This window comes from Balaenoptera physalus (assembly GCF_965194825.1).
Source record: "Balaenoptera physalus genome assembly, chromosome: X".
Classification (NCBI taxonomy): Eukaryota; Metazoa; Chordata; class Mammalia; order Artiodactyla; family Balaenopteridae; genus Balaenoptera; species Balaenoptera physalus.
In genome coordinates, this window is record NC_138903.1 from 46,909,581 (window position 1) to 46,924,041 (window position 14,461).

General features: G+C 38.9%; 1 protein-coding gene across 14 annotated transcripts in view; it reads right to left on the reverse strand.

The window, feature by feature from the left end:
* The window catches only part of HUWE1 (HECT, UBA and WWE domain containing E3 ubiquitin protein ligase 1), a 141,776-nt gene that overhangs the window by 82,924 nt on the left and 44,391 nt on the right, over positions 1-14,461 (reverse strand). For 13 of the 14 annotated variants that reach the window (XM_082445050.1, XM_082445059.1, XM_082445060.1 and 10 more), the window contains 13 exons: positions 13,413-13,475; positions 11,472-11,549; positions 10,541-10,588; positions 10,392-10,460; positions 9,836-9,935; positions 8,437-8,558; positions 7,991-8,141; positions 7,725-7,852; positions 6,991-7,131; positions 6,671-6,776; positions 5,285-5,410; positions 4,659-4,760; positions 4,119-4,199 (listed from right to left, as the gene is read on the reverse strand). In XM_082445050.1, the coding sequence (XP_082301176.1) occupies positions 4,119-4,199; positions 4,659-4,760; positions 5,285-5,410; positions 6,671-6,776; positions 6,991-7,131; positions 7,725-7,852; positions 7,991-8,141; positions 8,437-8,558; positions 9,836-9,935; positions 10,392-10,460; positions 10,541-10,588; positions 11,472-11,549; positions 13,413-13,475 (1,315 nt within the window). The remainder of the gene's footprint in view (positions 1-4,118; positions 4,200-4,658; positions 4,761-5,284; positions 5,411-6,670; positions 6,777-6,990; positions 7,132-7,724; positions 7,853-7,990; positions 8,142-8,436; positions 8,559-9,835; positions 9,936-10,391; positions 10,461-10,540; positions 10,589-11,471; positions 11,550-13,412; positions 13,476-14,461) is intronic. The other variant, XM_082445056.1, reaches the window with a different exon arrangement.

Sequence of the window (14,461 nt, forward strand, 5' to 3'; positions counted from 1 at the left end):
CGAGACATTAACTGAGAACAATCAATATTATACCACACAGGAGATAGCCAACACACTCAAAATATCCAAATCAAGCACTGACATTCATTTGCACCAGCTTGGTTATGTGAATCGCTTTGATGTTTGGGTTCCACATAAGTTAAGCGAAAAAAACAACAATTCTTGACTGTATTTCTGCATGCGATTCTGTAGTTAAACAAAAATGTTCCGTTTTTAAACAAATTGTGACGGGCGATGAAAGTGGACATTGTACAATAATGTGGAACGGAAGAGATAGTGGGGTAAGCGAAATGAACCACCACCAACCACACCAAAGACCGGTCTTCACCCAAAGAAGGTGATGTTGTGTATATGGTGGGATTGGAAGGGAGTCTTCTATTATGAGCTCCTTCCGGAAAACCAAACGATTGATTCCAACAAGTACTACTCTCAATTACACCAACTGAAAGCAGCACTCGACGAAAAGCGTCTGGAATTAGTCAACAGAAAACGCATAATCTTCCATCAGGATAATGCAAGACTGCATGTTTCTTTGATGATCAGGCAAAAATTGTTACAGCTTGGCTGGTTCTGATTCATCCGCTGTATTCACCAGATATTGCACCTTCGGATTTATTTCGGTCTTTACAAAATTCTGTTAATGGAAAATTTCGGTTCTCTGGAAGACTGTAAAAGGTACCTGGAACAGTTCTTTGCTCAAAAAGATAAAATGTTTTGGGAAGATGGAATTATGAAGTTGCCTGAAAAATGGCAGAAGGTAGTGGAACAAAAGGGTGAATACGTTGTTCAAAAAAGTTCTTGGTGAAAATGAAAAATGCGTCTTTTATTTTTACTTAAAAACTGAAGTAACTTTTTGGCTAACCCAATAGTTTTAAAGGTTCGCTAACTGGAGATCCCTCTTTGCAGGAAATGGAGGTCTTGGTGCCTGGCTGGGCCCACGTCTACAACTTTATGGTTCTTCCAAAGAGGAAAGGAAGATCTTAAATTAGTTCCCAGTACCAGCACTCTTACATAGGATGCTAGCTCTGAATCCATGCTATTACGGAGATACTGACTGAGAAACCACTACATAATCTGGGATAACAATGCCCGTGGCCCCTATAATATATAGGCACCTCTAGCATGCCAAGGCCCGGAGACCACAGGTTTGAAAATATTATGCAACATTCTAGCATAATATTATGCCAGACTCTGGTTGGCCTGGCAATGCCTCATTTGGCTGGCTTGGGTCTTGGATTCTACCACTCCAGCTCAATGCCAAAGTCCTTGGGCCCTTTCTTGTCTATGCTGTGACTTCACTTGTTTGGGGTATTCAATCAGTCCACAGTTTTCCTGTAAGAAATTACGTTATAACTCCTGGGGACAAAGGAATACTGATATTCAGTCACTTCTCTAAGTACTTCTCCAATGTATAAAACTTTCCATCAAAGTTTTGGGGCTAGGCCAGGACTCCCATCAACCCAGCATCCTAGATAACTTAGACATTCAGCATAATTGATAGTCCTAGCCTCGATGCTGACACCCTCAAATGTTAACTGCTCCCATATCTGCTGCTATACCACTCATCACAACTCCATGGCCCCATGAGCTGATTTCCCCTCATCGGACAGTCTCATACTTCACTCTCCATTATTCCCCTATCACTACCCCACATTTCCTTCTTCCTCAACTTGATGGACAATATTTTTTGTAATAGTAACAGAGAATGTCACCTGAGCACTAAACCTCCAGCAATGTTACCAGGTGCCCCAGGAGAGGCAACCACTTATACAAATAACTCTTGCTGCTCTGGAGGTCTTCAATATTCATACTGACTACCTGTCACCCTCTCCAGTTAAGCAGTCCACAATAACCATGTTGGTACTAGTGTCAGCTAGGCTAGGAACAGAGCATATGCAGACTTGAACAGATTAAAATGTGGCAAGGCTAAGACAGGAGGTGAGAGAGAAGAAAAGGCAGTTGAGGAAGTTAAAGGGGACACAACTGGGTATAAAAGTGGGGTAGAAGAGCCAGAGGTAGGATATGAGAGGAGTCAGAATCTTTATTTGGTGGGTTTTAGCATGGAATTGTTGCAACAGGACACCACAACCTCACCAGGTGCTTCCTCACTGACTTCCCCTTCATGCCCTCCCCCTAGGCTCCCCTATCAACTGGCTACAAAAGGGAGCACTGGGACATCTTTTTACCTATTATATTGGGCCTCATCACCAGCTTTGGTGTAATAGGCACAAGGTGTTTAGGTGTTTTCAATTCTGTAACAGATTCATCTCATAGAGGCTACCCAGATAATGGCATAACTCCTGGTCGACCACATAAACCAAACAACTCAGGTCTTAGAAGCCCTTAATGAGGGACAAAGCAATCTACTTGCTATGACAATTGATAATACATTACATTAAACTACCTACTGGTATTTCGAAGTGGAGCTTGTGCCTTAAAGGGGACCTCCTATTGCATGTGGGTTAATAATATAGGAAACATATCCAGAATAGTTCAACAAATAAAATAACAAACCAAAACAGCCAATTATATTACTAAAATACTCCAAGAGATTCTCAGACCCCCATTAATTTCTTTTCCTGGCCATCTCCTTCTGCCTGGGGTGAAAGGCTCTACACTATTATTTATGGAGCTAAAATAATTGCCGGACTAATTACTTTGGGTTGGCTTTGCAAATCTGGTCCCTTTCAAGTACAAGTTTATTTACAGGGAACCTGGGAGGTTGTTATGCTAATTCAAATGCCAGGGATGAATCAAGACTTTAAAGAAGGAATTTTGACCTACACTGACGTTTGCTTTTATGCTCTAAGTCTCATTTACTGCTTCCTTCATCATCCTGAGAGGGCTCACCTGCTCCCCACCCCAACCCACAAGCACATGTATCCTCTTGCTGCCTTTTAAACTTCCCCTTTATAAATAAAGGCCTGTGCACTTGCTTTTCTCTGTTCTGGGGCTTTCTCCCAAAGAGAGCCATCCCTCCCCGTCCCTTGACCTGGGACTTCTCCAACTGTGTAACAAATCCTTTTTTGATCATACCAAAGGACTACTGTCAGGAGTTTTTCCATCTGAAACTAACCTTGGGAGGGAGCCTCTCCATGTCAAAATGGAGTTGCTGTAACACAAGGGAACACTTCCTCAACCTGATCAAGAGGAACAAAACATTCAACACAAAATCTTCTGCTAGCCTCAAACTTTTTTTTTTTTTTTTTGGCTAACCTCAAACTTAATGGTGAAATACTGACTGAATGCTTTCCCCTCTGAGTTCAGGAACAAAAAATAAAATAAAATAAAAAGCATTTAGCAGAGTCACAGGATACAAAGGTAATACACAAAAAAAACCCTAAATTGCTTCGGCAAGGCAGTTAAGCATCTGAGTCTGTAGTAGCCAAAACCTCTCCCTCCAGGCACCCAAAGTATTAAAATATGTGTGCTACTGGTACAAGGAGGATTTCTCTATTTCTACACCTCCCACTAAATTCCTTTACAGTTTTAAGGAGAATTCTAGAAGCATATATATCTTGTGTATTGTCCTGAATATGTATGGCACTCAATAAATGCCAGTTAATAAATATGAGGTTTTAACAACAGCAATACTCAAAGTAGTGGTGATGTCAAAATGCAAGGACATTTTCTATAAGTAACTACAAAGTACCCACAAGTTCCAAAACAATTTTCTCCAGTAAGAAACAATTTTCTATACTACAGCTTACAGGTCTGGCATTCAATTCTGAGAATGGAAACCATTCTGATTGGGCTTTTTAGACCAAGGTTAGGGACTAACCACTGAATAAAGACATGTTTCCTATCACACCTGCAATGTAAGTATAGCACAAAAATCCAAGTGTACAATAATACTATTGATTACAAATGATTCACAATACACTGCAAAAAAGAGTTCTGTAGTGTAGTAGTTATCACATTTGCCTTACACAATACACTGCAAATGGATATTTATTTGAAACTGGACTCTGACCTTTCTCTATTTCATCACCAACTAGAAAGACACATAATCACACAGTGGACAAATGTGGATAGTAAAATTCTACAAGGATATAAAACACACAGAGAACACTGCTAGGTTATTCCAGCTTGGTATGAACAAATTCAACTCCACTTACCTAGGAGAAAAAGTGATGGGCCATAATATTCTGCATTGCTGATGATGTGTTTCAGGGAGGTAGGCAGAGAACCATCCATCACTAAGAGAAAAGCAAACATCAAGAAGACTATGATCAGTCCAGTAGTAGTTTGATGGGTGGGGATGATGGATCAATATATTACATATACCGCACGGTGGCAAAGTCTATGTTGATTCCAATTTAATGGCCTCCACTTGTCTCCTCCTAAAATTCTATTATTTATTCCTTGTCCATGCAATAACCTTTTAACAGTAGGTCAAAGAATAAAAGAATACAGACACTGAGAGACAGAGTGGGGTAGCAGACTGGAAGTGAACACAGATTCAAAAGCTGAAAAAGGAAAAAAAATAGGTGAATCATTATTAAAATAGTTGAACGAACAATCCTTAGGTCTAGGAAAAGTGACACTAAAGGACTAAAAGCTATTCAAAATGGCATGGCCTTTTCCTAAAAAGTATGAAAAGGACCAATTTTTGAGAGAGTCAAACACCCCTCCAGAAAGTATCTAGAATCAAATACCATGTCGTATGCCATCCGAGAAAGCAGGGTCTTGAATGGCCTTCTTGAGGAAATTCAACATGGATTTCAGAAGTGCGGCTCGCTGTGGAATACACTGGACTCCTGGCAAGGGAGAAAGAGGATTATACTGGTTCACCATTATGTACAATGAGCAGGTACATAAAACAAAGTTTTAGGAGATCCACATGCACTATAGCAACACTAGCAGACATGCGAAGTGAAACCTCTGGATGTTGGGAAGAACATTTACCTAAGCTTTAAAACTGGAAAAAATAAATCACCAAGGACTACACAAAACCTATACTAAAATTAAAAGTCTAAAGTAAAAAAGAAAAATTACAAAGTAAAAAGATTAACTCTGATCCTCAGTTACTATTTTGAATATTATCTGCCCTCAAACATGGATGTTTTGATAAAATAATCAATGTGTGAATAGCTGGAAAACTATAAAATGCTATGAAATAAATGTTAATACGAGAAAATGAATACCAGAATGGCAAAGTAACAGTCACAGTCATAAGAAGCAAACCTCCAAATGTACTGCTTAAGCTCCCCCAAAGCACCTTGCTTCACTAGTTTAGTAATTCAATCACTGTTATCGGCTGTGTCTCTCTATGTCTACATACCAGGACGAGGGCCAGGGCCAGAGGAGATGCTAGTGCTGCTGGAACTTGATGCCCTTAATTCAACATCCAGACGGTGCTCCACAGAGATGGATGAGCCGGGACTACTTTCCATAGTCACATCTGCAACTAAAGGAAAAGTTATGATAAAGAAATTAGTTAGAATAAAAGGCACCACCAAAGAGAAGGGTATTTGAGAACAATTTTTTTCCGTAAGGTGAGATGAATGATATCAAAATGGAGGATTAGAATATTGAAACCCAAAATGAAAATACAGTTGGCCTTTGAACAACACAAACGTTGGGGCCCCAACCCTCCATATAGTCAAAAATCTGCATATAACTTTACAGTCAACCCTACATATCCGAGGTTCCACATCTGTGGATTCAACCAACTGTGGATTTTTCTTCTAATCTTTTTTATACATATACAAACATACATACATGTGCCTACTTATACACAGGAAACACAAACTCATGGTTTTGTAACCTGCTTTTCAGTGAATATACAATTTTCTCTATGAGTATATCATAATCACCAGGATTAGTTTTTAAAAATGTAGGTTTCCTGGTCTTACTTACTAAATCAAGCATTGCACTATATCTTTATTTTAGCAAGCACTTTAATTTATTCTTATGCTTACTAAAGTTTGACAAACACTGATTTATAGTGAACAGTGAGTCTTTAAATTGTCTTCTACACCACCACATTTAGGATAGGTCACATTTTAATCAACACTCAGGACCACATGACCACACCCATTACCTCAAATGCCAAGTCACCCACTGTAGACTAGAGATAGAAATTGGGTAAAGGGGCCTCTAGGGGCAGCAATGCACATAGTTAATTGTGTTCGGGGAAAAAAAGGAATGGAAACTTAGGGATATTTAGTGTAAAGAATGAAAGCATTATAAAAATTCTAATACCTTTATTATTAGCATGATAACAGATATATGTAATGACATCCTGGGTCAAGATAAGATTAAATTCTAAGAAAGCTGTTTTGTGGAAGTTTTTTTATTTTTGGTACTATTAAGAGCTATGAACTGGGGGAAGTTTTAAAAATGGACTCACCTGATGCACCCCAAGATTAAGAATACCTGGTCTTCTATCTTTCAGATTTTATGATTTAAAACTTATTCCCTACCAACAACTTTTTCACCTCTCCCTTTCCTTCTCAAAATGGCCAGATAGTTTCACAGGGTCCCATTTTAGTGTCTACATTCTCCTTATCTTTCCCTAACACATATTTAAACACTTACGATATACATATCAGGCACTACTGGAGATTACAGCAGTGAACAAAACAGTATCCTGATCTCACGGAGCTTACACTTTATTGGGAAAAAAGAAGATAATGAACCAATACTTATAGTAACTGTTAATTACCATCCATATCAGTTTCCATTTCTTCTCCTTCTTGTGTAGTACTGGGTCTCTGGATCTTTGGCTTGATCACAAAAGGACATTCTTTTCGGCACAAATCTACTTCATGCTACGATCAAGGGGAAAACAGTAAGATAATCCTACGTAAATAACAGAGATTAAAAACAATTATAACAAAAGAATATCACAGGCAGATTACAGAACTGGTTTCTAAAAACAAAAGAGGGATAAAATGGCTCTTTAGGGTTATAAGGATAGTTCCTAGGCTCAGCTCTCACTACATACAAGTATATGCAAAGTGCTCCAAAGTGCTCCTTGTATACCTCAAGTCTATAAATGAAGATAGAAAGTCCACTATGGGATTGAAAAGCTGCCATGTCCAGATTGGTGATGAGGTCAACCACTCTGACAGCTCTGGTGACAAATGTTATCTGGTCCTGTTCATCACCAAGAAACTTTATGACCTATTAGGGAGAGAAAAAGGTAAAACCAATCAAATGAAAAGACACAAAGCTGTAAATAATGTGCTCTTCTGGAAACATGCAGTCTAGGGTTTCAGGGAGGCAGTATGGTATAGGAGGAAAAAAATATATGTTTGATTTTTGGTGCTTGCCAAATGATAGCTCTATCACTTCTGAGACTCAACCTCCTGAGGTAATAGGGACATAAATTACCTTTCAGGATTAAATAAAATATTCAGGGAGAAAAGAGCTGGTGGATTAAATAAAATATTCAGGGAGAAAAGAGCTGGTGCCCAGTGCCCAGCACATGGCAAAGCCTATCATGCCTAAGGTCATGATAAGATGTGGCAATATCTTAATTAGTACCCAGGGCCTCCTATCACATCATGCTGGACTATGAGCAATTCTTAATAATGGAAATAGCTGCTCTTAAAAGTTGTTAATGAGATAACTAGAAGGCCAAACTTGAGAAATTAAGTATAACATTTTCTGGGTAAGCTTTCTTATGCTAACTGTTCTCACTGTAAACCATTCACAACTCTGTAACCTCTTAGTTGATTTCCCCACAAATGTATTTTTTAAAACAAGTAGAGCACCTTCAATAAGGCTTCCATCATTCCACAGGAGACCAAGGCTTCGCCACCAGCATCGTAGCTGGCCAGATGATATAAAAAAGAGAAGAGAGCAGTGGCAAACTGGTGAGGGTACGGATCCATGGAAGGATCTACAAGGGAAGTGGAGAGAGGGAGAGAAAGAGCAAGCTCAGAATTTGGTGTTAAGTTGGCAGGATGTTAAACAAAGGCAGACAAAGCAAAGGGTAGGGTTCCTCTTGGTGGCTAGGACAATAACCACCAAAACTTACCAATCATGGCCTGGATACAGTTCCGCACAAGTACAGGCAAAAATCCATGGTAGGAGGCAGTTCCAGTACAGTCAATAATACTGCTGAGTTTGGGAGTTCTCTCCAAGTGGACAATTGATGTTAATGTTCGTAAAGAAGCAGCTTTAATCTCCTTTGAAAACAGAAAGTAAACATGGGGTGTGTTAAATAAGAAGTAGATGACTGAACCAAGTTGCTAATACCCACTCTAAAATTTAAGTCAGTCTACTGGTAATTGCTTGGAGTAGATGGAGGTCTGTTGAGAATAACATTGAAAATCCTGCGTTTGTTAAATCTGCAGCGAAATATCCAAAGAGTAAAGGGCTAAGCGTCCCTCTTGGGCTTCATTTTAACCTCTGGGAAAAACCAAAAATCAGATAAATACATACGAGCCTGATATACACAGGAAAATATTAATAAATACTCACCATAAGCTGCTTATCTGTTATCTGAAGGACATCTACCAACTCTTCTATCAACCCATTATACAAGATACTGTTTGCAGACTCCTGCAAGGCATTGGAATACACTGCAAAAGGAGAAATAAACACTTTAGGCAAGAAGGCAGTGGTCAAGCCACTGCCCAATGACAAACCTTTTGGCACCTACTGGTTCTGGGGAAGGACTCCCTTCCCACCAGTACTGGAGGGCAGAATCACTGAATTCTAGGGGATTGGATCAAATATAGTGATAAGCTCTAAATACCCACCAAACTGACAGATTCTCCTATTAATGATATTGTCTTGGGCAAAGATTTTCAGGAATCAAAAGAGAATGAAGAATTAATATTCTATAACATCACTACTTGATAACGCTATTACACCCTGGACTTCCATTTTAGTCTCTTCATGTGTTTGTTTTACACTGGAAACACTTATACAAACTGTAAAGAACAGAATTTATGGACTATTGCAGACTAAATCAGAAACTTGTATGACACTGTAGTAAAACTTGAGAGAATGCATGTAATCCACTTCCAATAAATCCCACACAAAGGTAATACTGAACACAGTCTCCTGAAGTGCAAACTAATGGGATTTGAGCACATTCAGTTTTCAACAAACATTTCCTGGGTACCCACTAACATACCAGAAGTTATGCTAGGTATGTTATGCTAGGTATGAATATAAATAGAATAGTAGGAATTTCATTTCAAGGAACTCATAGTTTTAAAGAGTAGAAAAACAAGTAATTACATAATGAAGGATGGTAATATTAACAGGAGCTACCATTTTATACCTTCTATGTGCCTGGCCTGTGCTAGGTACTTTACACGTTTTCATTTAATCCTCAGATCAGCTTATAAAATACTTATTAAATGAGGAAACTGAGGCCAAAAGGATAAACAGGTGCCTAATAAACTGAAGTCAGGGCGAAAGCCCAGGACTGATTTCAAAACCAGTGTGCTTTCCACTATACCACCCTACAGTTAAAAGTAAAATGCACAGTACTGACTATTTAATGAATTTCAAAATTATACTCCCAAAGAAGAGGAAGATGAAATGGCAAGAGGAAAAATAGTGCCCAGAGGAAGACGACTATCTGAACACTCATAAAAACAAAAAACAAAAAACAAAAAACCCCCGCCCAAATAAAGACTAAACCTATGTGATATATGTCAATCATATCCTCTTTCTGACCCAACATTAAGGAGCCCAAGGATGATGAATACAGTGAACACTAGGAATGCTGGCAATTTTACAATTTAACTTGCCACCTAGGTAACTACAATAAGCCCCACAGCAACAAAGACAGATGAAGTTCAAAGGAAATCAAGTCTAAACTGCCTAACCAGGGCCTGTTAATTATAGGGTGTTATTCTCTTACCTAATATAGATATTGCATGCAGCCTGGCCTGAACAGCTTGCAATCGCTTCCTGTGATTAGAAAAGCCATGGGCCAGCCGTATGTGTGTAAATAACAGCATCTGTAGAGACATAAGACCTAAATTAGGAAACCAATGGAAAAGGTGACTATACTTTCTGAGGGAGGGCTAAATCTTACTCATTGGGCTACTTGACATTTGGCAAGAGTTCTGATTGTTATTAATCAAATCAAATATTTGATCACCATTACAATGAGCGGAAAAAAATAACACAACTAAACGTTTTCTTCTTTGGTATCCAAAGTGTTGAGCTACCACCACTTATTAGATATTCATGGTGAATAAGGCTGCTTCTGTTTTCCTCAAAGTCTCACCAGGACCTAGGAAGTCAGTAAGTGTTGGTCTCATAAAAGATGAGGAAACTAAGGCCCACGGAGGCTAATTTGCCCACTGTCTGACCCCATTCTTTCTGCTATGCTATATCCCAGCCCCAGCACATATCACTGATCTATATGGATAACAACCACACCCTTTAGATATTTTTAAGACATATCATACCTGCTTATCCTTAGGAATGCTGTACATTTTGGTAAGAGATTCCATGATTTCAGAAGGGCTTTCTGAAATCTACATTAGAAAAAAAACTGTTAGGAACAAAAAGTGAACCAAATGTTAAGAACTAACCCAGAGTCAAAGATTCCTCTTACCTTGTCAAGTTGCTCTATGTGAATATAATGTAGTGTGTTACTAGATGTCTGAAATTAAAAAGATAGGAGAGTTGTTAGGAGTCACTGTATACCTTAGCTTCCCCCTGCCATAGGACTGCAAGAGCTATCTGAAAAACAAGCTGTCACCTCCTAGGTTGAAGCCTCAACTGAATGCTCTCAAAAATCAAAATATTCTTTAGAATCCCCCCAAATGTTCATTTTATATATTTTCAGCAAAACTTCTTTGAAACCAGTAGATTAAATATATAATGCACATAGCCAGATACATTTCATGTTCTTCCTTATCCCTTTTTAACCTGTATTGACTTAATACCTACAGCCTCTGTATTCACAGCAGAGTGAATCCATGAAAATGGTTTCTTTCTAAATATGCATTAGAGCTGTTCTCAAGGCACCAATAATCTAGAAAGATTATTTATTATTATTATATATTGTAAGTAGAAAGGAAAAAAAAAAAGATCTTGTTCACTAGGCCACTTCTAAGCCAAAGTGAATTTTGGTATCTCCTCAAAGAATATGCAATGTCCAGATAATTGAAGCAGGACCTTGTAAGCAATACATAGACTTCTTGCAGGCTGGCTTAAGTAGAGAAAGTTCAGCCGATCACTACTCTAGACTATTATACTAAATGGTGGAATTCTCAACTGAGACTGAGAAAAATACACCAGTCCTAACAGTGCCACATAAACAGAGTCCTGTCTTTTGGCAGTTCCAACATAAGTAAGATTCAAACCTATCAGAGCTGGGCAAACAATGAACACTTATTCCTGAGAAGCTGCTGGATATATTTAGCTTGGAAGGGCAGCAACGTAGCTCAACATCATTCCCTCTTTTTACTGAGGAGTCCTAGAAAAGTTGACCCCAGCTACGGATTACTGACTTTATTAGAACAAGTGTGAATGAGACTCACCCTTCTCTCGATTTTGACCTCGGCCCCAGGGTCTGCATAGAATTCAAAGTGTAGTGTAGTTGCACTGGGTGGGTATTTCTGTGTATAAAACACATGAAAAGAATGAGATACCATCTTCTCTTAAATCTTCCCTCGGACTTAGCCACTTGTCCAACTCAGTGTGACAGCAGAATGAGCAGTGTCGTCAGCAGCTACAGTGCCTTCACTCCTTGTTTTAGCAGAGCTCAGATGTCTTGTAACAACACAGAATCAGGAGGGTGGAGCCCAGAGCTCCAAAAGCCTTCATATTCCTTACTGATAACTCAAGTTATCAGTTGCTCTTTCTTTCAAGAGATCAATTTTGACTGCAGCTATTCTCAAGAGGAAAAAGAGAGGCAAGTCTGCCCCCAATAATTAATAAGAATCCAAGGATGAAGGACAAATACAAGGGTCTAGGTACCAGTTCGAGAATGGAAAAGAACACTCTTATGGAAATCTCAGTGAATATAATCGCCTTTTGAAATATTTTATTCAAACTATGCCTCATGGGCCTACCTTCATAATTCTTTAAATACTCCTTTCCATACCATCCTACATCATTTCTCATGATATCCAACTGCTTTTCTGCACAGGTAGATATCAAGTCAATATAAACCAGACCCTGACAACAATTCCTATTTGACAACAATTCCTATTTAACTCTAGAAAAGCAACATGAAAAACAAAGTAAGACTGCAAGAGCATGCCCATTAAAGTGTATCTTTGAAAGAAACCGGTAGCAGTGGTTGTCTCTGGGGATGGAGAATTATTGTATACCCCTTTATACTCTTAGAATTTTTTAACATGTATATGTATTACTTCCTTTCAAAGTACACAAAGTTTTCAAAGTCCTATGACATGCCAAATACCAATAAATAAAAGAATGCATGATTTCTTAATATAGGCTGAGATCAAGATGGGTAACAGACATCACGCAAGCCTAGTAGAGTATATCATACTGTTTTGCTCAAGTGGCCAAGAACAAGCTTGATATACATAAGGAGTCTCAGAATTAATCAACTAAACTTTAAGATGAAAAATAATTTTCTCAGAATTAGAATTCCAAACTGAATACCCTTTAAGATTTATATAGCTTTGATTATTAAAACAGACAACATTCACCTCTCATATTACCCAATATCCACTCATATAATGCACACTAAAGAAAGTATATACCAGCTAAGGTGGGAAAGTAATTTGTTCTATTTGTAGTTTTCTGTGACCAGAAAAAGAACCATTCTCCTAGGGGTAAAAAGGCTTGTTAAGATAAATACACTAAATTTCACTGCAGCCATTTGTCCTATACATGACAAATTGACAAAAGCAGCAGTACATCTGTTGGAAAATACAGCTGCTTCTTGGCACGGAATTGTATCATAATAATCCAGTTGTGCTTTGTGGTTCTATAGCAACGTATCAAAGCAGAGGGGAGGATGGCCTGAGTTCATAGTCTAAACATGGGTTAAAGGTATGAGCAGGACAGGCACGAGGGGTAAACATGGAAAGCACACAAAACACTACAAGTTCTCAATAACCAAAATGGCAGAACTGTTTTCCAAGCAGCCATTCTTAAATCATGCCAGACTGCCCAGAGTTCTGATAGTTCCAGTGAAAAAGTGCAAGGAAGTGTACTTTCTGGGATTTTTCATCACTTTCAAACTGACTCACCAAACGCAGTTTCTTACTCAAGAGATGGGTATGATCATATACTTTGTTTCTGAGATTCTTCATTTACCACCAGTACATTGAGAGCCCAAGCATTTCTAGAAAAGGTATGCTATATCTCAATTGATCTCAGGTTCCTCAAAAGTCCTGATGTGAAGTGGCAACTTTAAATACCATATATTCATTGTAAAGTAAGGCTCAAAAAGAGATCACGCACAGCTCTGTCAAAAGACACCCATATCCCAAAGAGTTACTTACCATCATATGCAAGTCTCTGCAACATTCTGCAAGTCCAAAGCCATTCTCCTTTCCACCCCAGCTCTTGGAAAAAGAGAAAAGACAGTGTTAAAACAGTGCCTAAGGTAGCTTTGTGTATAAAATATTTATGAGTATGTGGCTGCCTGGAACACAGTGTTGAGAGACATCCAATGTTAAAGTCAAACAAAAAGAGGGAGCAAAGAGAAGCAAGAACTTCAGTAAGACTCAAGGCAAGATGGTCTGCCTAAAGGTGATTTCTCCAATGAGATCAATTTCATTATTCTGTGAGGATGCTACTGAGAAGAACATAAACAGCTCCTGCAAGCAAATGTATTTTATATGCCTGCAGTCAGGCTTGCTGAAAGGTCAGTCTTGATCCATTGGGTCTTCAGTACTGTACTGTGCTTTCCAGGCTCAGCCTGCTCACCTCTCACATAGGGTGGAATCACATGCTCTCCAGTTCCTTACTTTTTGACATGAGCCAAAGTGCAAAGTAGACAATTCTGCATTGCTTACTACTACTGTACTCTGCCACCACAAAGTCTAAAAAACTCATCAACAAGTACTAGCCCCTACGGTAATAGGGGAGAATGGCTCAACTGTACACTATTATTGACTTCCAAATCCAAAACCCCAGCCATACAATCTTGCTTAAAAACTAACCTGTATTTTCAACAGCGTTTGAGATATCCATCATTTTTGCCTAATTCTGAACTCTCCCAGGGGTGGGGGTGGGCACTTGTTGAAAACATTCAAGAGTAAGTGCATTAGTCCCCTGGAACAGGCATACAATTGGGGTAAATAACAGACAAACTGAAAAGCTTGGGAAGAAAGGCTGGGGCGTGCAATGCTTTGGGGAATAAGGGCTTTGAAAAGCCCTTTCCACACACTCCTGGGAATCTAGAAGGCCACATGTATGCCCAAGGTTGGGCACATTCTCAGAAAAGACCTGAAAAAGCACTAAGTTCCCACATCTCTGGCTGACATCAGGCTCTATGCAAGCCAGAAGTGAAGGCTAAGTGAGAGTTGTAAACTTCCTGGCTGAGTAC